General features: G+C 36.0%; 3 protein-coding genes across 3 annotated transcripts; all 3 read left to right on the top strand.

Moving 5' to 3' along the window:
* Positions 1-2,410: 2,410 nt before the first annotated feature.
* On the top strand, positions 2,411-3,154 carry LOC149388925 (riboflavin biosynthesis protein PYRR, chloroplastic-like). The gene is made up of 3 exons (XM_089624605.1): positions 2,411-2,507; positions 2,581-2,706; positions 2,778-3,154. Exons 1-3 carry the CDS (start codon positions 2,495-2,497, stop codon positions 3,035-3,037), a joined length of 399 nt encoding a protein of 132 aa, XP_089480731.1. The 5' UTR covers positions 2,411-2,494; the 3' UTR covers positions 3,038-3,154.
* A 15,434-nt stretch (positions 3,155-18,588) lies between these two features.
* On the top strand, positions 18,589-21,094 carry LOC149388926 (Amino acid dehydrogenase family protein). Its single transcript, XM_089623044.1, has 5 exons — positions 18,589-18,808; positions 18,879-19,062; positions 19,145-19,302; positions 19,801-20,013; positions 20,530-21,094. The coding sequence occupies exons 1-5, from the start codon at positions 18,686-18,688 to the stop codon at positions 20,761-20,763; spliced, it is 912 nt and encodes a 303-aa protein (XP_089479170.1). The 5' UTR covers positions 18,589-18,685; the 3' UTR covers positions 20,764-21,094.
* Positions 21,095-21,521: 427 nt separating this feature from the next.
* Positions 21,522-23,118, top strand: LOC149388927 (ferritin-like catalase Nec2). The gene is made up of 3 exons (XM_089623043.1): positions 21,522-21,917; positions 22,039-22,264; positions 22,553-23,118. Exons 1-3 carry the CDS (start codon positions 21,592-21,594, stop codon positions 22,934-22,936), a joined length of 936 nt encoding a protein of 311 aa, XP_089479169.1. The 5' UTR covers positions 21,522-21,591; the 3' UTR covers positions 22,937-23,118.
* The last annotated feature ends 1,600 nt before the right edge of the window (positions 23,119-24,718 follow it).

The following is a 24,718-nucleotide window of genomic DNA, read 5'->3' on the forward strand; positions in this document are numbered from 1 at the left end:
GCATACATGTGCTCGAACAAACAAGAACAAATTTTGTACTGCTTCTTGGATGTCCAAGAAGTACCTGGAGGAGTTCAAGGACAATGAGAGCTGGTCATCTATCAAGTTCATGAATAAAATCCAGAAGGAGTTGATACTTGATTGTTCGAGGACCAAGGCTTAGAGGACTAAGAAAAAAGCTTTGGAAATCATTGAAGGCTCTTATGCTCACCAATATGCCAGGTTGTGGGACTATGAAGCCGAGTTGAAGAAGACCAATCCAGGAACAACAATCGAGTTCTTAACAGAGGCGGGTGAGGAAGGTAATCCAGTATTTAAGAGACTTTACATTTGCTATGGTGGTTGTAAGGCAGGGTTCAAAGCTGGCTGTAGGGTAGTTATTGGGTTAGATGGTTGCCACATCAAGGGACACCATAGTGGGCAACTTCTCACGGTCGTAGGAATTGATCCTAAGAATGGCATGTTCCTTGTGGCCTTTGTTGTTGTGGAGTCAGAGTGTAAAGAGTCTTGGGCATGATTTCTAAATTATTTGAGAGATGACATCAACATCTACAATGGATACCCACTACAACAAATACAGTTTTTCGGTGCGGATGACTTTTGGGTGCGACTTTTCGCACCTAAAAGTCGCACCAAAATTATTTTCGGGTGCGACTTTTCGCACCCAAATGTCACTAAAGTCGCACAAAAAATTTCGCTGATTTTTTTAAATTTGGGTGCGAAAAGTCGCACCCAAAAGTTTATCATACCTTTGGGTGCGACAAAGTCGCACCCAAAAGTCCAAAACATTTGGTCTAAAAATTCAGCGGGATTTTGTTCCCTCTTATTTGTTTGTTTTTTTTTAGGGATTCCCTCTTATTTGTTTTCACCAAAGAATCGGGAAAGGAAAAAAGAAAGAAGAAAAGAAAAGAAGAGAGAAAGGGAAAGAGAGAGACCGAGAGAATGAGAGAGAGAGAGCCGAGCCGATGGAGACCGAGAGAGAGGAAGAGAGCGAGGGAGTGAGCCCGCGGAGGAAGAGCGAGGCCGACAGCCACCGAGAACGGGCCACTGGACGCGCGCGCGGGCTGAGAAGAAGCGAGCGCCGCCGCGAGCCGCTGAGCGCGCCGCCCACGAGGAGACGCCGGAGAGCGAGAGAAGTAACGTCTGGGAGTTGATTTCGCGAGCAAGGTAAGGAGATTTCATTCTCAGCCAAGAATTTCGAAAGTTAGGGTTGAGAGTTTGATTTTGGGGTTTTGATTTGGAGTGAAATCTGAGGTTTTGGCTTGGTTGTGATGTTCATTGAGCTCGATTTTGATGGTTATGACTTGAATTTGTCCTTTGATTTCAGATTTCTTGGCTGCGTTAAATTTCTTGTTTCATCTCTCTACAACAAAAACGCCAACTCCGTGATGCAGGTAAAACAAAACTCGATACAAGAGTTCATTCAAATTAGCTTTCTGTGAATTCAAATCTGTGATTTGTTCCGGTTTAATATCAGCCTTTTGGCTGTTTAAGCATTCGTCGCACATGTGCTATTAAGGCACTGACATTTTGCTCTTTTTTTTTTTTTTTTTTATTCTTGGCAATTCCCTCCTTGAACTTGTAATTTTGGAAGTTTCGTACAAATTTAGTTTCTTAAACCAAAAAAAAAAAAATCACTTATTTTTAATGTTTTTTTAAAGATACATTTTCGTCTAATTTATGCTGCGAAATGACAGTTTCTTAATAATTTAAATTGGCCGAAGTTTCATCACAGCCCGAAAAGTATAATGGTCATGAATGTTAATTAAACGCGTATTTTCAGGCTGTGAAGAGTATCGGGATCTCTAATCTGTTCACGAGAAGCCTTCCTGTTCGGATAATGCTTGTTGGGCCAGTCGTGACTCTGCAGTGGTTTTTCTACGACACCATTAAAGTTCTAAGCGGACTGTAAGCAAAGAAATAACTATGATATATTATAACAGTAATTCTTCTTGGCTGAGCATAATCGTTACGCGAGTTTTGAAGAAGTTTTATTGTCCTAGGTTCCTCGTAATTATAATAAAATGGTCGATTCGATTGCAGGCTATCCATGAGCTCTTTGTTTTTGGATTCATCTTTCTCTGCCTTTGCTACATGGTTTGTTCAACTCATACTGTAGTTCTTTATGCTCATTTGTAGTGTGGTTAATGAAGTTTCCAATCTTCTGATAAAAAAAAAAGCTGTTCGAATATCTTTAACTTCAAATTTTAAATAAATAAAGTAAATCTTAAGAAGTGATTGAATATTGTAGGGCAGCCATATTAATTTGGAGATTTTGATATATTCTGTAGACAGCTATGCTGATAAATACCACAGTCACGCATTTAAGATCATTTAAGATTTACTATTTAAATATACAAGTAATTTTATTTTTTTTAAATATCGGCATCACTAAACAAACAAACAGGAAGCTCAAAAATCGTGTCTCCTGGTGAATGCTCCGCTGATTTGCAGAGCCGCTTCTCGAGTCCCGTTCTCCGTTCTCAAGTACGCGATGACTCTCGACGGTGAGTCTTCTCTTCGATCCAATCCAAGCATCAAATCTTCAACGAACTTATTATTCACTCACTTTCCAAACAGGAAAAATAGCGGCTAGCAGCGGACACGCGGCCTGGATAAGCAGCAAAGAATCGAGAAGCCGAGTTTTCGAGTTGCGTGGTCGCAGCGACGCGGTTGTTGTCGGAGGAAACACCGTGCGAAGGGATGGTAAGTAAATTTTTTTTTTTAATTCGTTATATTATATATGTTTGTGTGATCATTGGTGGTGTTGGATTTAGATCCGAGGCTGACGGCTAGGCACAGAGGCGGGCATATGCCGATGCGGATAGTGATGAGTCAGAGCCTGGATCTTCCCGAGGAAGCGAAGCTGTGGGACATGTCCGAGGCTCCCACCATAGTGGCGACTAGAAATGTAATTCAGCTGGGTCATTGGGGTTATGCGAGAATTTGTGGTAGAGTAGCGAACAAGTTTATAAAGCTAGTGCATAGCTTAGACTTGGTTAAAAATATCGTTTTGGGCGGGTCATTAGAGTTATGAGAGACTTGGTTAATAGAGGAGTGAGCCGAGTTTATCATTCTGTGTATTATGTGTATTATGGACCATTTAGGTATAATTTTTATTTTTCAATTAAGCAATTCAATATAACAAGTTTCATTCAGCCTTTTATTTTTAATTGCTTATAACAGGTTTCATTAAATTAAATCAAGTAATGTCATTTAATTGCATTTTATTTTATAAATAAATTAAGAATCAAAGTCACTTTCAAATAAGATGACAACTAAATCACAGTTAACAATTAGATTTTTCAAAGATTTAAAGTCACTTTATAATATAGCGACGTCTAAAGCACTATTTTTTTCCCCAAAACTGACTATCGGGTGCGACTTTTGACTATCGGGTGCGACAAAGTCGCACCCAATGCTCTTTTACCTGCCTTTTCCACGGATTTTGGTGATATTTTAGGTGCGACTTTAGGTGCGGAAAGTCGCACCCGAAAGTCAAGACTTTTGGGTGCGACTTTTCGCACCCAAGACTTTTAGGTGCGAACTTTCGGGTGCGGAAATGTCGCACCCAAAGTCGCACCTAAAGATATCTTTGGGTGCGAAAATTGACTTTTGGGTGCGAAAAAAGTCGCACCCAAAGGTCTATTTTGTACTAGTGACCATTGGACTTTCATAACAGACAAATAAAAGGGTTTGATAGAGGCACTCAATGGCATGTGGGAGGAGGGTTCTGTGCAAGCTGAGCATAGGCATTGTGCTCGTCACGTGCAAAGCAATTTCACTCGGGTAAAGTAACTTCTAACACTTTCAATTTTCAAATATGATTTCAGTAGCTTTGCATAAGAAGTTAAGAGTTTCTTGTTTGTTTGTAAAATTTGGTTAGGTGTTTAAGGGACAGTTCTTGAAACACAAGGTCATGGCCGCAGCCAAGCAGTATTCTGTGGAGAAGTTTCACCAAGAGATGAACTTAATCAAGGATGAGGATGAGGAAGCCTACAACTGGTTGTGTCAGAAGAATCCAGTGCATTGGGCAAGAGCCAACTTCAGAACTACCCCAAGATGTGATATACTCCTTAACAACCTCTGTGAGTGTTTCAATGATAACAGGGCTATTTTACTAGCTCGACAGAGACCCATATATTGTCTATGCTAGAGAGGATTAGGATGTACTTAATGAAGAGCATGACCAAACAACGCCTCGCTGTGGAGAAGTGGCATGGGGACATAGGACCTAGAATCTTCAAAATCATAGAGAAGAACAAGACCTTGAGTGCTGAAAACATTGCATAATGGTGTGGGGATTCATTGTATCAAGTTACAAAACTGCATGGTCGCATGTATAGAATTGACTTGGCATTGAAGACATGCTCTTGTGGTCGCTTTCAGTTGTCAGGTAATTGTCACGACCTTGAACTATTCATTGCACTGATATTATTCATGTTATTAACCCTTAAATTTGTCAGGTATTCCTTGTGCTCATGCAATTCAGTGCATTTGGCAAATGGACGAGCAACCAGCAGAGAACTACATTAGTGAATGCTACAAGAAGTCAACATACATGAATATCTACAAGCACAAAATCTGTGCAATTAATCCCGTGGAGCAGTGACCCGAGACAGGAAAGTCACCTATGCGAATGCCTCCCAACAGAGTAGGACCAGGAAGACCAAAAAAACTAAGACGACTCGAGCACGATGAGGTTGTGCCACCACGTGGGACTAGAATGACCAGGAAACATGTCACAATCAAATGTTCTGGTTGTGGAAAGTATGACCACAACCTCACTACATGTTTTAGAAGACAACAAGAAATTTTGGTAAGATTGTACACATGTTGGTACCTCTGTTGGCAGATTATAAATGTCTATAAATGTGGTTACATTTCTTGATATTGCAGAGACAAGAACAACGTCAAGCTAGGGATGCACACCTACGTGGCCGTGGAAGGGGACGAGGACGTGGTGGTGGATCAAGCCAATCAACTCAACAACTGGCACAACAAGCACCGTTAAGGGTAAACTCAGCCACTCTTTAACCCAATTCTGTGCTTTGTATGTGGTCATTACTCACAACCTTTCGTATTGCAGCGGAGTCCTCGAATGAACCGGGCCCTACCCAGGTGTTTCGGCCTTCTACCAAGAACTTTATTTGGAGACTGGATGTAAAGACAATTAAATCCTTTTTTTTTTTGGGATGATGTACTGGCTTTGGGTGAAAAAACTCAAGCACTTTTTTTGGGTGACAAATTCATAAAACTCAGTACTTTTTTTTGGTGACGGGTTCACAAAACTCAATGAAAAAACAATGAATTACGTGTATGAATTATGTGTATCAAACCTAGTTCTTTTTGTATTGACAATGTATCAAATTTATGTCTTTTTATTGGCAATGTATTAGACCGAGCTAGAAAATACCACATTCCATTACAAAATACCAATTACAAAGTTTAGACCAAACTTCAATTATCATAATCCCCAATACATTACAACATAATTTGACAATTACATCAGTCTCACTTAACAGACTTAGAATATTCACAGACTTAATAAACAACCACAATTAATTCATAACATATACTTATTTGAAACAGATGACATAAACAAGAGCAAGCATGACGAGAACCATATAAAACTTGATCTTTTGCGCTTCTGTAGTTATCTTATCCCTCAGTCTATTCAGCTCGTCTTCGTCTCTGCCATAAACATCATTCTTTGACACTTCAACTTGTTTCAAAGCAGCTTCAAGATTGTTAATCTTTTTAAGTAAACCATGAATTATTTGAACTGACCTTTTACACATCTCAGGATCAACCCAAATCAATATACCACAACCTCTATCGTCGGGACTCTGCTAACAAAATAAGGACACGAAATCAGTAACCCAAAACAACAACGAAGACGAGAATAGGGGAAATATGAATTACCTTGTATCTTGAACACCCATAAAAACGCCGACCAGGATGATCACCTTTCCACGCCGTCCGCAGAACACACGCCATCTTGCATCGACACCGCGGCCTCTGCTTGTCATCAGAATGGCCATCGTCGACTACGTCAGAGAAATTACTCGTGGAACACGACGCCATTAACGAACATCAGAGAAATAAGCTTGGATTAGGGTTTTGTTTCGGGAATAAGGTTTTTTTTTTCGCGATCTAGGGTTCAGCCCAAATCGTGATTGAGTTTTGATTTGGGATTTTCGATTTAAGTTCTTTCTTCTATTTATTATTCAAGCTTATTTCATTTAGATTTTAGTTTTCAATTTCAAATAAACTAAGTCAGGGTAAAATTATAATTCCACCAATAAAGCCTTTAAAATCATGCCACATCATCAAACCGTTATAATTTAACGTCCAAATACTGACGGAGGTAGCAAGTTGTAACACGTGTCTAAGTTCTGAGATTAGTTCTGCAACAATCCCGAGTCCAGGGGGTGAAATGAAATCGATGTACGAGTACAGGGGGTAAAAAAGGAATTAATTCATATATTTTTAGGATCCTTTTAAATTATTTTTTGTAGGCATGAAATTTTATGTAGATGTTTACAGTAGCCTAGTTTACAGAGACTTCGTAGTATATTTTTGAATAATTTTTTTCTTCACATTTTCAAAATTTATCCTACAAAATAGGATAAAAGGCATATTGGACTTTGAGCGTTCTTTCTAAACGGTTTCCCTTTCCTGCCTTGGGATTAGGATGATCTTAGGCCCAACAAGTTATGGTTAGACATTATATTTTCATTATGGGAAAATAACACATTTATACCCTGTGTTTTAGTGAAATGTCGAGTTTAACCCTCGGTTTTCAAAAATGTCGAGTTCATACCCTCTGTTTAACTGAAATGACGAAATTATATCCTGAAATGAATAACAGCGTCACAAATCTCCCTTTCATTGATATTAACTCTTATATAAGAAAAACCAAATCAAATCTAAATCAGTGCCCTAACTTACAAATTCTCAATTTTGAAATAAAAATAGCCTTAAATTGAAATTAAATAATAAAACCCATACCTCCTAAGAAATGACTTCATTCCGTGTTCGAATTGAAACTCTATCCTAGATTCTCTATTCGAATATGCGATTTTGATGACTATCAACTATCTATGTTTACCCATTTGCCTCTTTCTGTGTTCTTCACGATTAAGAGACTATTGTTTATTTTTTAGTTTTTAAATAAATTACATATATGGCGCGAATGAATAAAGATAATTGGTGTTTATATATAAATATTATAGTCAACGTCAATGAAAAGTCAATAAAAAGAATATTCGTGACACTGTTGTCTATTTCAGGATATAATTTCGTCATTTTAATTAAACAGATGGTATAATTTCGTCATTTTAGTTAAACAGAGGGTATGAACTCGATATTTTTGAAAACCGAGGGTTAAACTCGACATTTCACTAAAACATAGGGTATAAATGTGTTATTTTCCCTTTCATTATTCACAAGAGTTCATAAAGTGCTGTGATGTACTCAAAAAATTTCACGAACGTTTAGTTAATATATTTCATGACTAGTTGTCATTGAGTTGGCAGAGTATTGGTAAGAGAAAAAAACTTAAAATAATGAAGAAATTGTTACGGTATGATGTTAAATAATAGGTAAATTATGATTTATGAAAGTTAAATAGCCAAATACGTTATTATCAATGTGCATTTTCGGAAAGAATGAGATACTTCTTGTCCACTTCATGTTAAATTTTCAATATCCATAAAAAGATGGATAAGAGATATAGAAAGGGCGACCAATAGGTATCAGCAACTCTTGAGTTCACACGTATAACTAGACTTTTATTTATTTATTTTATTCATCAAGACTAAACGATTTTTTTGTTCACGCGTATTTATTTAAATTAAACCACTATCTTCGAATTGGTGGGGCTCAAAATCAGCCATAAGTGGCTTGTCTTTGTACGTAAAAGCATTTAAATTTAGGTAAATAAAAGCATATAATTTTCTAAGAAAAGTATTTGCTCATACTGTTTTAAAAGAATAAAAGAAATTGGAATCCCAACTCTCTCCTCAAAATTCGGACTCGAAAACAGAAATCTCAAGATGCTCAACAGCCATAATAGAGCTTTCGAAACATGTTGTACCATATCGTACTTCAATAGAATAAAAGATCAATGTTTTGATCACTATAATATATTAACCATCAGCTATCAGTTTCTAGTTCAGTTGAATTTAGCACATATTCCATTTCCAGTAACATGATATTCCCTCCCACACCATGAGCATATTGCATTATGGACTTTTTTTTTTTCTTCATATAAATATATATATATATGATTCTTCCCTTACTAAAACGGACCAAATTAAGATTTTTTTTAATGAATAAAATTTACCATGATTACTCGGTGAAAATTCACGTATCTCGGGCAAACGTGCTGGACTAGTGAAGATATACTAGGCTGAATTGTCGAATTTACCTATAGATAAATTAAATTGAGGGCGTTGTGCGATGAGTGAGACTTCTAGGGTATGATTATGAATGAGCTAGCGTCGCGTTTTTTTTCTTCGAATTTTTCGTTATAATCGGGAATGTCCATGTGCAGATCAGACAACAATTTTTCAGTTATTTGGTGTTGGCACTCAAGTTTATGACTTCGAGTAGTCTATGTTAATTTCACTTAGAACCGGCTGCGGTTCAATCTAAGGACGGATCCTATGATCGCGCGGTGATCAACCGATGAAGAAACTCCCAAGCTCGCCGCCTTTGATGCGCCGGAAAGAGGTTTTCGGTGGCTCGTCACTTGAAAAAGAGGAATGAGTGAGCTAAAAGGGCGCGTATGGGTTTCCTCTGGCGCGCGCTACATTAGTCCAAGTGCTATGTGCTGTGAAACCCTGAAATTTAGCCATAAGAGGATTTAAAATTTTGTGATTTGAATTATCAAAAATTTTTCCCCATAAGTTAATCGATTAGATAAATACAATATATATATATATATATATATATATATATATATATTACGAAGGATCTGCTATATAATATATACACATGTATATATATATTATGTATGTATTTACATATATGAAGGTGGCCTTAGTAAACAGTATTTAAAAAAAACAATGGTTACGTAGATTTATGTATATCATTGATGCATAAAGAAATATAAATATATTCTGATACTAAAATATAAAAGATACTTGCATTATCTTTACAATTGATGTTTATTATTCGGTTGTTGAATTAAACGTTAATTCTTGTTTTTATATAATTTATAAAAGGTAATTGGTCATTTTTAAGTCTTTGCATATTTATTTACAAAATAATTTCTGCCGTTGGTACATTTGTTACCAGTTATACGTAAAGAATAAAGCTTAATAAATCCCTAATGAATTTCCGACGTCTATGCGAGGCAAGCAAAATCTAATTGCTTTGCATTAATTGATAAAAAGAAAATAAAGAGTACCAATAAAGTCTCATATTAGGATGAAGTCTAAACGTTTGACATTATGCATTATTATTATTATGCATTAGTACCTTTTTGTTTTAAAAAAAAATATCTAGGTGAATGCTACTTTCCTCTCTCTTTGTTACGCACGCTCATAGTTCTCTACATTCCAGTTCCTTCCAAAACACATGATATAGTTTCCTTTTGACTTATATTTGAAGGTTTTAGAGTTATTATATCACCAAAGTTGTCATCACTCTCACGGAAATTTTGAAAATAATTCTTTTTTTTTTTCGTTATTTTGATGCTTATATGGTTCAGTAGTTATATTTTTTATTTATGAAATATTGAATTACACATGTTTTGATTTTACACAAATTATGAGATATAAGAAAAACGTTTCACTTTAATTAGCTAGAAATATTTGTTTTAATCTGTTACATAAATATTTAAGATGTTTTCAGTTTGTGTTTAAAATGTCACGATTTTTAGATGAACATTTTTTATTCTAAAAATAGTTTACAATCGGTGCGTAAACAGCTTTATATAGCTTCAAACTGCGTGGTTTTTGATATTTTAAAAATAGCTATAAAACGTATTTTTATTGAAAGTTTTACACAAGATACTTTCATGTGTTTTTGTTATATGATAAAAATTTTATGATTTTTTAATCATCGTAAATATATCAAATATTTAATTTTAGACCGATGCGCATACCGTTTTCAGAATGTTATAAAACTCATTTTTATAGGTTATACTTTGATTTCGGTTTTCGTTATTTTTAAATCCGATTTTGGTCATGCCTCTGAAGAAGAAAACGTTCAAATTATTATTCACTACCTTCTGGATATTTTTCAAAAATTTTCCAGAAATCATTTTTTTGTCGACTTTAGGGTTATGGGTATTTTGGTCTTTCCGTGTCCAATTTTTCGTTTCTGGAATTTTTTTCCAGCAGTCTTTTATGGTTGTTAAACTATAAGAGTTTGTTAGTAATAAGCTTTATTTACTTTCGGTTTAGGTTTCGAATCAGTTAGAGCTTTCGATCCTTACCACGATCAACGATCGTATTACCCTGACTCTAAAAGGTGAGAATAATCTCACTACAACACAGATTTGTTCAAAAATAAAATACGATGAGTATGTGATCTGAACTAGTTAATTATGTGTTTTTGGAATTTCTATTGTGTGATTGTTTGGAAATGTGTGGTTTGATATGATATGGTATGCTATAATAGACTATGGTTGATATGTTATGATATGTAGAGTTGATGATATGATATGCTATGTTGTGTTATGTGATGATACGTCGTAAATTATAATATTTATAACATGCTCTTATTTTCAGTTATGTTATCATGTATGTTTATTATGTATGTTTATTTTATATGGCATTCATGTATATAACGAAAATAATAAAGTGAAAAGATAAATAAGAGAGTCGTACCGCTTCGAGCTATGGAAGTCTTATAGAGAATTTCTCGAGCCGACTTACGGGCCCAGATGGGGAAATTTCTCATATGTTATAAGTTTATATGATGGAGCGAAGTATGGGACATTGCAACCTCATATCTTCGTATCCAAAGTGCACACTGAAAATTGCTACGACTACTCTAGGGGAGTACCGAATAAAATATGATAAAATTTATGATACGAAAGACCATGATACCTTTAGAACCAAAACACTAATAACTGGTCCATGCATTGCATTACTCATCTTTTGTGAGTTTTATATTATTCTCACTGAGCATAAGCTCATTTCTATGAAAATATTCGTCTGTGTTGTTGTAGGTAAACAGTGTATAACAAAATGAGGAAGGTGGACCAGCAGCGTCAATAGCTAAGGGGTCGGGTTATGGTTTCTGCTCATGTTTTTTTAAGACTTCCGCTACGCATATCTAAATACCCGGTTTAAGATTTTATGGTTAAGATAGTTTTAAAGTTTAATTAGTTTTGCCAAACTAAAGTTGAATTTCAAGGTTTTAGTTCCGGTAAGTATTTTCAATCATCTATTCTTTGTTTTGAATTTCGAATTAAGTATTTCTTTTTATTTTCATAAAATAATTTTGTAAGAATTTAGTTGTGGTTATTTTCAAAGTTGTTTTATTTTAAAGTCTACACTTTATGAATAGTTGAAATGATGTTTTTGAAAGAAAAAAAAATATCTCCACCTTTTTTTTTTTCTAAAGTAAAAGAATTAAGCAAAGTAAGACGGTCCAAAAAGTCGGGTCGTCACATGTGCGGTGGGAGGCATTTTGTTCTCCCTTAGGAAATCTAAAGAGAGAATGTGTGAGGTGAGAGAGAGAGAGAGAGAGAGAGAGAGACAAAGTTTTGTTAATTAAGTTGAGATAAACTTACCTCCTAATAGTGATCTTAGAGGTATTTATAGTACAACCTTAAGAGTCGGGGCAATCTCGTCATTTGGTGAGACTAATTGATTAGTAAGTTTGATGAGACCTACTGATGAGGAGGTTTGGCGAGACTACGAATGAGAAGGTCTGACGAGTCCCACTCATGAGGCTTACTGATGAGAAGTATCGATGAGGTCTACCGATAAGTCCCATTGACGAGACCTACCGATAACTCCTATTGGTGAGGCCTACCGATGAGTCTTGTTGACGAGGCCCACTGATGAGTCCTACCGACGAGACCTATTGATGAGTCCTGGTGACGAGATCTACCAATGAGTCTTGCTAACGAGGCCAACCGATGAGTCCTGCTGACAAGACCTACTGATGACGTCTCCCAATGAGAACTACCGATGACGTCTCCCAATGAGAACCACTGATGAGGCCTACCGACGAGACTACTGATGACGTCTCCCAATGAGAACTACGGATGACCAGTTTATTGTCTCGACGGTTTATGCATATTTGTTGTCACATTTTAGTTCATGCTAGTCTTAATTTTTCTCGTGATGGTCTCTGATACTTCATATTGTGCTTTGTGAGTGGTACACTTGTCTGCTTTTGATTAATGATTTATGATCATGCCAACTATGTATTGTTGCTTGTTAGTTTCCTTCTAATTTCTTAAAATAGCGCGTAATTTCATATTTTAGTTATTGCTTGACTACTTTTCGTCAGTCTTTCATGGTCGCTACATGCTGAACCAAAAAAAATTTCACCAAACAATAGTTTGTGACGTACAAAGAAACATTGTGTTTTTACTTCAAATTTTATTTGACCTTTTTTTTGGTGGGTATGACCTCAGTCGTTCGCTCGTGTTTTTATGGGGTCATTTTTGTTGGGTTTTGTTTTATGAGCTTATTCGCGTTGGGTTTAACTTTGTGGCGAGCCTTTAGTTTTATCAAATCATGTATCATTTTGTTAAGTGATGCCTTTCTGTTTTCCTTTAATCTGGAATATCTATGTAAACATTTCGGAGCGGTGGGATTTGGAGACTAACCCTTCACATAGTAAAAAAAAAAATCAAAATTAAAACCTAGGAATGAGAAACTAAATGCTATATATGTATTGAAAATTATTCATTTATATATTCACACATATAGTGTATAATTGATTATATTAACATAAAATTAGAAAAATAACCAACTTAAATGTTTGACATTATTAAATACTCAACGTTTGATAAATCTTAGGTAAACAATTATAAATAATGGTGTAGTCTAATATGTAAAGGTAGTTATTTATCTAACATTTACGTCTGTAAATACATGCAAATGGTTATTTACCCAAAATTTAACAAACGTTGACTATTTAGCAATATCAAACGTTTAAATTATTTATTTTCCTAATGGATTCTTAATTTCTTATATTAAATATTAAATAATTCCTAAAAACATCTCACTATAATTAAGAATTGAAGTGAATGTAGTGCCACCCAAAATACGTTCTTCGAGGTTATACGCAACAAATTTATGTCAGCAATTTTTTTTTTATTCATTTTTTTTTTTTAATAACGATGATACTCCAAGGTATTCCGTAGCCGATTGATCACATCGAATTGTGAAAGTTGAATCGCTATGGTGAAAGTGATGCACAATTTTTTATTGGTCATTATTGGTTAAATAAACAAAGAATATATATTATGGAATTCCATATCACTCTCTTATTACCTCCGCATGTACCTAATGTGGTGTTATATATATATATATATATATATATATATATATATATATATATATATATATATATATATAAAATCACGCACGCCATCATCGATTGAATATATCAAATATGCAATGACATTATAGGATACGTCTTATATATATACAATATTTAGCAACTAATTACGAGTAACGGTGTCTAGGTTTATACAATATTGAGAAAATTTTATAACTAATCTAAAACATTCATCACTTTTTCATATTATTTCACTCATATTTTAAAATTATTTCACTAGTAATCGTTTTTTTTTGCACAAAAATACCTACAATATTTCATAAATTTAGTTAACAATTATTGAAATTTGATCACAATTGTTGAAATTTGATCAACAACTGTTGAAATCTGATTAACTGTTATTGAAATATAGAAATATTGAAATCTGGTCAATAACTATTGAAATATGGTCAACAACTATTGAAATCTGATTAATTATTATTGAAATTTGGTCAACAATTATTGAAGTCTAGTGAACTGTTATTGAAATCTGATTAATTATTTTTTTAAACGGTTATTAATGAAAATTAGAAGGTTCAACTGCTAATATTTGAAAAAAAAAATATTAAAAACGCTTACTTTCGACTATTTTCACTTATTATATACACCAAATTTGACCTCGATCATTTGATATTAAAGTGTTACCAATACAAAACTAAAAGACAAATTGTGCTTATAACTTTGTATTAATTAAATGTGGGATTACGTGTGAAGAAGAAGAGAGGCCTATTTCTTAGGTTAGAGTCATTTAGTTATGATATGTGTGTATGTATTGTAGGTGGTAGAAAATGTGTGGTCGTTTTATATAATTTTTGTCTCTTTCTTTCATTTTCTTAGATGGCCCCATCATCTATCGAAAGATATATTTAAAAAATATAATGCATTTCCAATGCATTAATTGTAGTATTTTCCAATATTGGCATGAAATTATTACTAGTTTGCACTGCATAATTGAGGCTATAGTTGGAACTTAAAAGTAAAACCTAACGCTTTGTACTACTGACATTAGATTATAATTCTCTCAAAGGCTTATTAAAAAACAATACTTTTAAATTTTATAACAGCTTAAATGGACTGAGAAAAATCACAAATTGAGCTAAGAGCTGGAAAAAGGAAAGACTATATATTTAATTTATATATGTATATATTTAATTTATATATGTATATATCTAGATTCTAGGCAACGGAGGAGACTCAGAGTCAGAGTTTTGGAAAAGAGGACTATCATTTCAAGCCAAAGTTATACTCACTGTATAATTTGTATTTAACTTCACTCCACTGTCCTTATTTTTTAATATAATAATAACAGCAATCATATTTCCCATGTATATAATAACAAATCAAGATAATAATACATATCACTTGATTGCAAATAAAGAGGAAAAGAAATCATTTTGTTATAACCTTTCATGCATTATTGTAAATCAAGAAATCCCAAAGGAATAAAGGAAACAAGAAAAAAAGAGGACATTTTGTACACTATTTTAGAGTCCACAAAAAATATCAAACCATGTTGAATTTATCTGTCCTCCACTCACAACCACAAGGAATCTCATCCAATCAAAGGAAAGTGGTGGGTCCCAGAGTGACGTCACATCACCGGTGCCTCGTCAACAAAACCGACCCTTCAGTTCTATATAAACCAACGTTAGGCCATCCTCAGTCCTAATATCCTGGCCTCATATTTTATTCAGATATATTTAGTTTTAGAGAGAAAATAATAATAGATTATAATATGAAAAATCAACAATTGATCTCCGGCGAGGGCTCTCTTCTTGACGCGGAATCGAAGAGAACTTTCAAGGAAAAACTCCGGCAGGCTTGCGAGACGGCGTTGGGTTTTCACGGCGGCCGGAGCGATGTCTCGATCACCGACGAGCTCGAGAGACGGCGACGACGCTTGAATATGAACAAAAACTACGTGGCCGAAGATCCAATAAGAACCATGATGTTCTTGGGCTCATGGAATCACACCTAAAATTATATATCACTTCAACTACTATTTTCTTTGGTTTCATAGCCGAAACCTGTGAAAATTATGTAACTTAAAATCCCAATTTTCTAAGGTTTTTACCGGAATCTTAAAACTGGGTAATAATCATAAATGATAGTGGTGGAGATGGTGATGATGATGATCCAATATTATAAGAAATATATATATATATATATATATATATATATATATATATATATATATATATATATATATGTATATCATGATGTTGTTAAATTATCTGTGATATTAAGGATTGTCATAGGTGGGTAAATATTTTGTTGCTGCTATATCAGTATTAGAATCAGATCAATAAATTCTTCTTTTTGGATCGGGAATTGTCTGGTTGGTTTGACCAAATAATAAAGGAAATCGCTTTGGATGGTAGCAAATGTCTTGCTTGTGGATCTGAATTTAAACATGATGATAAAGCATGCGACTTTTTTTATTTATTATTATTTTTTAGAACTTAATACAGCTTAATCAAACTGGCTACTTTGTAATAACTGATATCTGGTCCAAGTTGTTGGTCCGGAAAAGTTGTTCGCATGAATACAATCATAGTCCCGCGACCTTTTAAGTTTTAACTGTGGTTGAATATCAGGAGCGTGAAATGAAGTAGAATATAATATGGAAGTAGGTTTTTGTTTTGTTGGTGAAAGAATTTGGGAATGAAAATGGAGAGAATAGACACAGCGAATATGGATTATTCTTAAATTACGATCCTGTCGATATTTGGATCAAAATCTAATATCTCAAAATTAATCAAAAGGTACGATTTTCTTATATTTATTGTTACAAAACTACTTTCAATGAAATATCCTTTTAAACTACCTTAGACATTACAATTTCTTTTGGAAAACTTGGAAATGGAAAAAAAATTCAAGCAAACCAAACGAAAATCAACTACACATCTGAAATCAATCGCGTTTCGACATCTCTTCATTTACCGACGATGATTTATGTTTGTTGGTCATGACTTTAACTTTAGAGTTTGAGTTTGAATTTTGATGTTTCTTTATCGGATGTGCAGTTGTTGATTGGTTAGCTTGGATTTTTTTTTTTTTTTTTTTCAAAACAATCGTAATGTCGACAATGTCCATAAATCAGATAGATTATTGACAACCATCAAAATAAACTTAACAAACGAAATATTATAAAATGAAAGGATATTTCATTGAAAGTAGTTTTGTACTCATATTTTTTAATTAATTTTGACATATTGAATTTTGATCCAAAAATATTGAATAAGTCATAGATTAGTAATCCCAAGCGAATATTTATCTCCATGGGAATGAATTATTTTTTCATTAAGGATTGCAATATATACGTTGTTACTGTTATAATTGTTAAACTGTATTGTATCAAACTAAAAATTATAGCTAATTACGAACTTGTTTAAGGCTTTAAGCCAACCTGCTCTAGTTGACTCTGCTAGCTTGTGAGACTCTTGCCGACATGGATTACTCACAACAGCTGATGACGTGGATGTATGCATTTTAAGGTTGTCCTTGAGTTTTAGCCGGGAATTTAAGGATTACGAAAATAAAATAGAGTTTTTCGAATAAATATGATAATGAAAAATTACATTAATCTGGTTATATAGTTTTAATACAATCAAGTTAAAAAAAAAAAACTAAAATAATAATAAATATACTATGTTAATATCCTCCCTCAAACTTATGATGCTATATCAATAAACATTGAGAGTTTGTCAGTTAAGAAGCGGAAATGCGAAGTGGAGTGAGTTTTCGTGAAGAAATCAACAATCTGAAAAGAAGAGAGAACATAAGACAATGCGATCGTAACAAACTGTAAACGATGGCGAATGACATGACATTCAATATCAATATGCTTGGTTCGCTCATGAAAGACGGAGTTACGAGCAATCTGGATGACACTTTGATTATCACAGTATATCGATGTAGGATGATGAAGAGTAACACCCGGATCAACAAGTAATAAGCATAACGAAACAATCTCACATGTAGTTGCTGTCATGGTGCGATACTCATTTTAGGTAGAAGAACGAGAAATGACATTATGTTTTTTGTTCTTCCAAGAGATGACAGAATCTCCAAGAAAAATGTAGAATCCAGTGGTGGACTTGCAATCCGTATGATCACTAGCCCAATCAGCATCAGAATAGGCGTGCAGCTCTAATGAAGATGAGATTTGAAACAGTAAACTCTGAAATTGAGTATCACAAAGATACTTGAGAATGCGAAGAATGACAACCCAATGAACTGTGGTAGGAGCAGTGATAAACTGACTGACAGCATGAACAATGTGTGTATATCATGAGAATTTAGAGATCACGAAAATAGAAGAATGTCTGAATAAACGTGAAATTAGGGTCCGTTGGGCTATTTAATTTATATATGCCACAAAATGACTAAACACTTAATTGAAGATTTTAAGTTCGCGATTCGAAATAATATTTCTAATTAATGACTTATACTAAAAAAAATTGTACTATAACATTATAAATTAATTGTTTATAATGGTAACTTTGTATTAAAAACTTTAAATTTTGACTTTGCTTGTTTTACTAAAAATTTAAAATTTTAAGAGAAATTGTCCAATTTGTCACAAATTTTATAACATTTTCTCACTTTCCACCAAAACACTAATTTGACCCAAAATGCCACCGAGATGTCAACATTGTTGACATCTATGTCAACAATGTTGACATCTCATAGTGAATGGCAAAAATAGATGTCAACATTATTGACATAGATGGTGACATTTTGGGAAAAATTAGTGTTTTGGTGGAAAGTGAGAAAATGTTATGAAATTGGTGGCAAATGGGGTAATTTCTCTTAATCAATTGATTTTAAATGACTATCTTTTAAGGGTCCATTAGGAAAATAATCTGCTTAAATGTTTGATATTGCTAAATAGCAAACGTTTGTTAAATCTTAGGTAAATAGTTACCTCCATATATTAGACCACGTCATTATTTTCGGCTATTTATCTAAGATTTATAAAACGTTAGCTATTTATCAATGTCAAACGTTTAAATTGGCTATTTTTCTAATTTTCTAATATTTTTAATACTAATTTAAAGAAAAATATGTGAGTTTCTTCCCTAATGATAATACAAAGGAAATGAAGAAAATCGCATCCCTGTAACGACCGATACCTTGACTGAGAGAAGTCCGCATCGCAATGGAGTCATCATCCTCTCCGTCGGACCACAAGGCCACCATCATCGACGGCAAAGCCATTGCTCAGACCATCCGCTCCGAGATAGCCGCCGAGGTCCGCCTCCTCTCCGAAAAGCACGGAAAGGTCAGTCATCCAAACAGTAACCTAAAAAAAAAAGCAGTCGTGAAATTAAACTGCGCGATTGGATCATCAGGTTCCTGGGCTAGCCGTGGTGATCGTGGGAACCAGGAAGGACTCGCAGAGCTACGTGAGCATGAAGAGGAAAGCCTGCGCCGAAGTCGGAATCAAGTCCTTCGATACCGACCTCCCTGAGGATGTTTCCGAGTCCGTACTCATTTCGAGGGTCCACGAACTCAACGACGATCCCGATGTTCACGGTTCGTCTCTTTCTCTGTCTCTCTGTCTCGATTGATCGATGGACGATGTGTTTGTGTGATTTGATTTCTTTGCGTTGGACAGGCATTCTGGTTCAGCTTCCGTTGCCGAAGCATATAAATGAAGAGAAAGTGTTGAGTGCGATAAGCATTGAGAAAGACGTTGATGGGTTTCACCCGCTTAATATCGGGAAACTCGCCATGAAAGGCAGAGATCCTTTGTTCCTTCCGTGTACCCCCAAGGCATGTTTTTCTTATTCTGTTTACACTACTAGTGAGTGAAAAAGAAAAAAGAAAAAAAAAAAGTATAGTTCCATTGATACTGGAGCCTAAAATCCAGTCTCCAGCGAGTATATAGCTGAATATGAGATCCAAACTAAGATGAGTGAAGCCAAAAGAGCTACCATTGGGGTCTATTTCAAACCCCATTGTCTCTTTGGGTTTACTCATTTTGGGATGGATCTCATTATTTTGAGCCGGTGCTCGTTTGAGCTTTGGTGAGATTTGAGAACATGTCAAGTATCACAAGATTCTATCCGAAAACTAATTTGAATGAGACGAACGAGTAACTCGTGGTAATAAAACGTGCACATGTTATTATTTTCGGTGCATGTTATACCTTTCATTGTCAATTGATTTTCAGATTGACCTATGCTATGATAGCGAACCTTTGTTGTTTGAAAGTGTTTGTGCGCTCAAATTTTGGAGATGTTAACTCTTGTTGGTCTGATATTTGTGTAGGGATGCATTGAGCTTCTGACTCGGAGTGGGATAAGTATAAAAGGGAAGAATGCAGTTGTGGTGGGACGGAGTAATATCGTTGGTCTGCCAGTTTCGTTACTTCTTTTGAAAGCGGACGCGACTGTTACGATTGTCCATTCGCGTTCCAAAGAGCCAGAGAAAGCCATTCGCGAAGCCGACATTGTTATCGCGGCCGCAGGACAACCGATGATGGTAAAAGTCTTTTCTTTTATCACAAAAGAAATTACTTTTTTTATTTTATAAACGGCACTTTTGTGTGGTTCGAACCCACAAGTTAGTTAGGTGTAGAGTAAAACTAAAACCTCTTGTCGAGTAAAACTAGTAATTCAGTTGCGTTTATTAGCAACGGAGTCCCCGACACCAGCCACTCTTAACCTGTTTAAAGAACAAAAAAGTTAAGGCCATCTGCGATTTTCCATCAGCTAAATAAGGCAATACTGTTGCTCTTTTGACATGCTTTTGGTGTCACAACAAAAAGAGCACAACACACAAAACCAAAGTTCTGGAACTAAAAACCGAATACAAAGAAAACACAACCGATACAAAAACCTATAAGGATTTTAAGGATAGTATCATAATTAGAAATTAATAGATAGCTGAATCAATTATCAATCTACAAACTCCACAATATGTGCGTTGACTAATATGTTTGGAGTCAAATGCATGACATGATGATGTATCCTAAAAACTAATCTCTGCCCATTACAGATAAAGGGAAGTTGGATCAAACCTGGTGCCGCGGTGATCGATGTGGGGACAAACGCAGTGGACGACCGGACGAAAAAGGCCGGTTATAGGCTTGTCGGAGATGTGGATTTCAAGGAAGCTTGCAAAGTGGCTGGTTGGATTACTCCGGTCCCGGGCGGTGTGGGCCCCATGACCGTCGCTATGCTTCTCAAAAACACTTTGGAAGGTGCCAAGTCCACCATCGCCTCTTCGTAAGCCTCCTCTTTTGGAAATGAAATTCCACCGATAATGGGACACGTATTCTTGTTTGTTACCTCGTCGCAGTCTTCGCATACATTCTCTGTTTACGTAACTGTGAGTTTGTGGAAAGCTGATGATTACTGGACAACGAGATACAAGGTTCCACCCTTAAAGGGTAAACTTGTAAGGGTAATTATGTTCCTTTTTATAGTTGGTTGTGTGTACATTAGATCCTTTTCATTGCGTTTGCTTGTGGCTCAAGGAATAATTGCAAAAGTAGTATTTGAATAAATATTGATCAGGCGTGCATGTGGTACCTGAGCATATCTCTATCCGATTGTTGCAAGTTTTGGGAAGTTGTTTGACAACATTTTGCTTGTGCTTTTACCTATAAAGTCAAGATAGGAAAGAGAGCTGAATTTAATACAAATGCTATAAAATTGCAATTACGTATCCTATAATGAGCATATCTCTATCCGATTGTTGCAAGTTTTGGGAAGTTGTTTGACAACATTTTGCTTGTGCTTTTACCTATAAAGTCAAAGATATGAAAGATGGCTGAATTTAATACCAATGCTATAAAATTGCAGTTACGTATTCTTTAAACTTTGATTAAAAATCTATTTGGAGCAAGAGACAGACCAGCCAACCACTTGGGATACTTCTGCGATTATTACTTGTAGCAGTTTTTAAATGTCTCTTTCAAGTGTCACGACTAACGAATATTTCAGACCCGACTTAATTCCAAAAGTGTCTCCTGATTATTTATAAAAGGTAGTAAAATACCAAGATCTTATACTTCTCATTCCCAACTCGGCTGCAATCTTTCTGAAAACGAAAACAATGGGTGATCCATTGTTTTTACGTGCCTTTGTTTCCATTGTTCTCCTCATCGTGAAACTGAATCTGGTTTGGGGTAACGACGAGCCTCCTCTTTGCGGACCATTTGTCGAGGCCAATGACACCGATCAGATATTATTCGCTCTCAACATGGAGTTCTTGGAGGCTGAGTTCTTCCTCTGTGGTGCTACTGGCAGAGGACTCGACTCCGTGAACTCCGCTCTCGCTCGAGGCGGTCCGCCTCCGAGCGGGTGTCAGAAGGCTAATTTGGACCCTCTCGTCCACAGGATCATCACCGAGTTTGCGTACCAGGAAGTCGGCCATATCAGGTTACTCGCTACTCATTTTTCCGTTAATTTTGTGCTCTCAAAATTAGCCAAATAGTTCTTCAAATGTCGTTGGATCGGGCGGGAGATTCGGGGACTAAATTGAAATGTGATTGCATTGCAGGGCTATAAATGATAAAGTGGGAGGGTTTGAGAGGCCGGCGTTAAATATCAGCTCGGAGCTTTTCGAGAGAATGTTCAACGCGATAGTTGGCTACACTCTGGACCCGCCGTTCGATGTATTCGCAAACTCAATCAACTATCTCCTCGCTTGCTACGTAATTCCTTATGAGGGCTTGGTGGGCTATGTTGGCACTATTCCTAACCTCAAGCTTAAAAGATCTCGGAGTGTAAGGATACACACACCTTGCTTGTTAACTTATTCAACCCATTTCTATTAACAAGACTAATCTCTCTTATTTATCAATAATAAAAAAAAAAAAAAAGAAGAAAAAGAAAATACAATTTGAAGGCACACACTTTTAAAATGGCAAACTGTTTACATTTGGATAGTCGAGTGCCTCTAAACATTTCACTGTAAAAGTTTAGTTTCCATACCGAAGCTCAAAAGATTGTTTTTATGTTTGTAAATGTCTTGAACTTTCTGTTTAACTTATAAGCATAGTAAAAATATGCAGTTAGTAGCGAAGCTGTTGGGCGTGGAGGCAGGGCAAGACGCGATCATACGGGCATTGCTGTACGAGAGAGGCAAAGAAGAGGTGTATCCGTACGGAATAAGCGTCGAGAAGTTCACAATCCTCATATCGGCTCTGCGCAACAAGCTCGCGATGTGCGGCGTCAAGGACGAAGGTCTTCGAGTTCCTCTGCACCTGGGCGCGGAGAATCGCACCACCTCTAACATCCTCTCAGCCGACACCTACTCTCTCGCCTACGCTCGCACCCCTGCCGAGATCCTGAGGACGGTGTACGGCACCGGCGATGAGTCCCGCCGCGGAGGATTCTTCCCCGCCGGTGCCAACGGCTACATTGCTCGCACCCTTCTTGACCCACCCCATTCCTAGACACTTGTGTGAGTAATGCTTGTCTTAATAAGTATTTGTTTGTGAGTAGTATCGGCTCGTGCCGATTCTATCAAATGTATCTCGTGTGTTTGTAATAAAATGTTGCGCTTTGCGCAATTCATTTTATACTGAAATCGTCTACGTATTGTTTATTAATTAATTGTGGTTACAATTTGTTTTAATTTTAATCCTGTTGACTTTTTTAGGTTGGGAGAAATCTAGAGTACTCTCACAATTCGTATTAGAATATCATATAGTAACGGAGCAATAGACCAGTAACCAAATACCTCTCTTTTTGTGTATGTGTTGAATATCACTAAATGTATAACAATTTGAAAAGAATCAAAATTCCGTAAAATCAAGAAAAAAAAAAAAAGCACATGAATTAAGCCGCTTCAAATCTTACAATTTGAAAATAACCGATGTTTTAGAATTTTCAAGAATATAGGCAAATTTTCTATACGTAAAAATTAATCGATATCTAAATTAGCCTTATTAATTTTAAGATAAAATAAAAAGGGCGGATTAGCTATCTAGCATATATTAAACTCATCTTTTAGAATAATAGTCCAACTATGAGTTTAATTAGATAAATAGCTTAAAACTCTACAATATCGTCTTCGTCGTCCTCAACCCTAACAACTTCGTCAAATCGAAATCTGCGACTCCAGAGCTCCAACATCGTCTCTCTCGGCCTTCGAAGACTTGAACAACATCGAGATTGAGTCCGACGCCGCCGAATTCGAATCCACCATTGTACGGAAGCTCGAAACCATAAGCTTCACGAACCTCTTACTCTGAACCCACACCGAGCTCAACTTGATTCACCAGAGCGAAGTCGAATCCTTCTTGGCCGCTGAGAAGCCAAAATTCGTGATCCCTGCCAAGACGGAGAGGCAATCAAATTAATAAAGGCCGAGTTAATCCGATTAACTGCACATTTAAGCATACTAACTTTCATAGTTAATCGGATTAACCTTCACAATTAATCGGATTACCTATCACAGTTAATACGCAGAACTGGACTTGCGACCTTCGAGTGGGCGGATTGGCGCAACCACTGAGACTCACCGCTATTCAAGATTGTTTCCAAAGGAGGATCGTCACGGTTAATCGGATTAACCCTTACATTTAATCAGATTAATTATCACAGTTAATACCTAGCACAAGCAAGCCCGCCAATCCACGTCTCTCGTTCCTCTGCCTTTCTCCATAAGCTTCTATTGCATCCCTACCGTCACAGTGTTCAACAACATCATATCATGAACACCGGAATTCCTCCAGAGACAGAATTAGAGCTCGTTGGAGCTGATTTCGTGATAGAAGTGCTCGATCGAATCGAAGGCCTCACACGCTGCGGTCTATGTTCTCGATCATTGCTCTCCGATCCACCTAGTCGATAGACCTGAATAAAATCCTATCTCCGATCAGAAATCAGCTCTGACAATGCAGAGAAGCTCGACTCCTCCGGCGGCCTCGTCGCCGAGATATTTCGCGACGACGACACGCATGAAGTTGGCGTGAGAGGCGGCGACGTTTCCAACGGCCTATCCGGCGGACAGTGCCGGAGGGTTGTCGGGGGAGGATCGGAGCGAGGGACGAGGAGTTGAAATGCTTGACGAATTGTGTGACTATGAGGAACTTCTTGTCTCTCACAGTTGAATTTTGAAAAGAAAAAATGTGTTTTTGGTAACTCTATTAGTGTTGGCTAATTTTCTAAATAAATGCATAATTTGATTATTATTTTAAACACCTCCTTATAAAATGGCTACATGCTAACAA

The sequence above is a fragment of the Urtica dioica genome, chromosome 8 (genome assembly GCF_054948205.1).
Source record: "Urtica dioica subsp. dioica isolate 48M chromosome 8, U.dioica_male_clone48M_v1_H2, whole genome shotgun sequence".
NCBI classification, from domain to species: domain Eukaryota; kingdom Viridiplantae; phylum Streptophyta; class Magnoliopsida; order Rosales; family Urticaceae; genus Urtica; species Urtica dioica.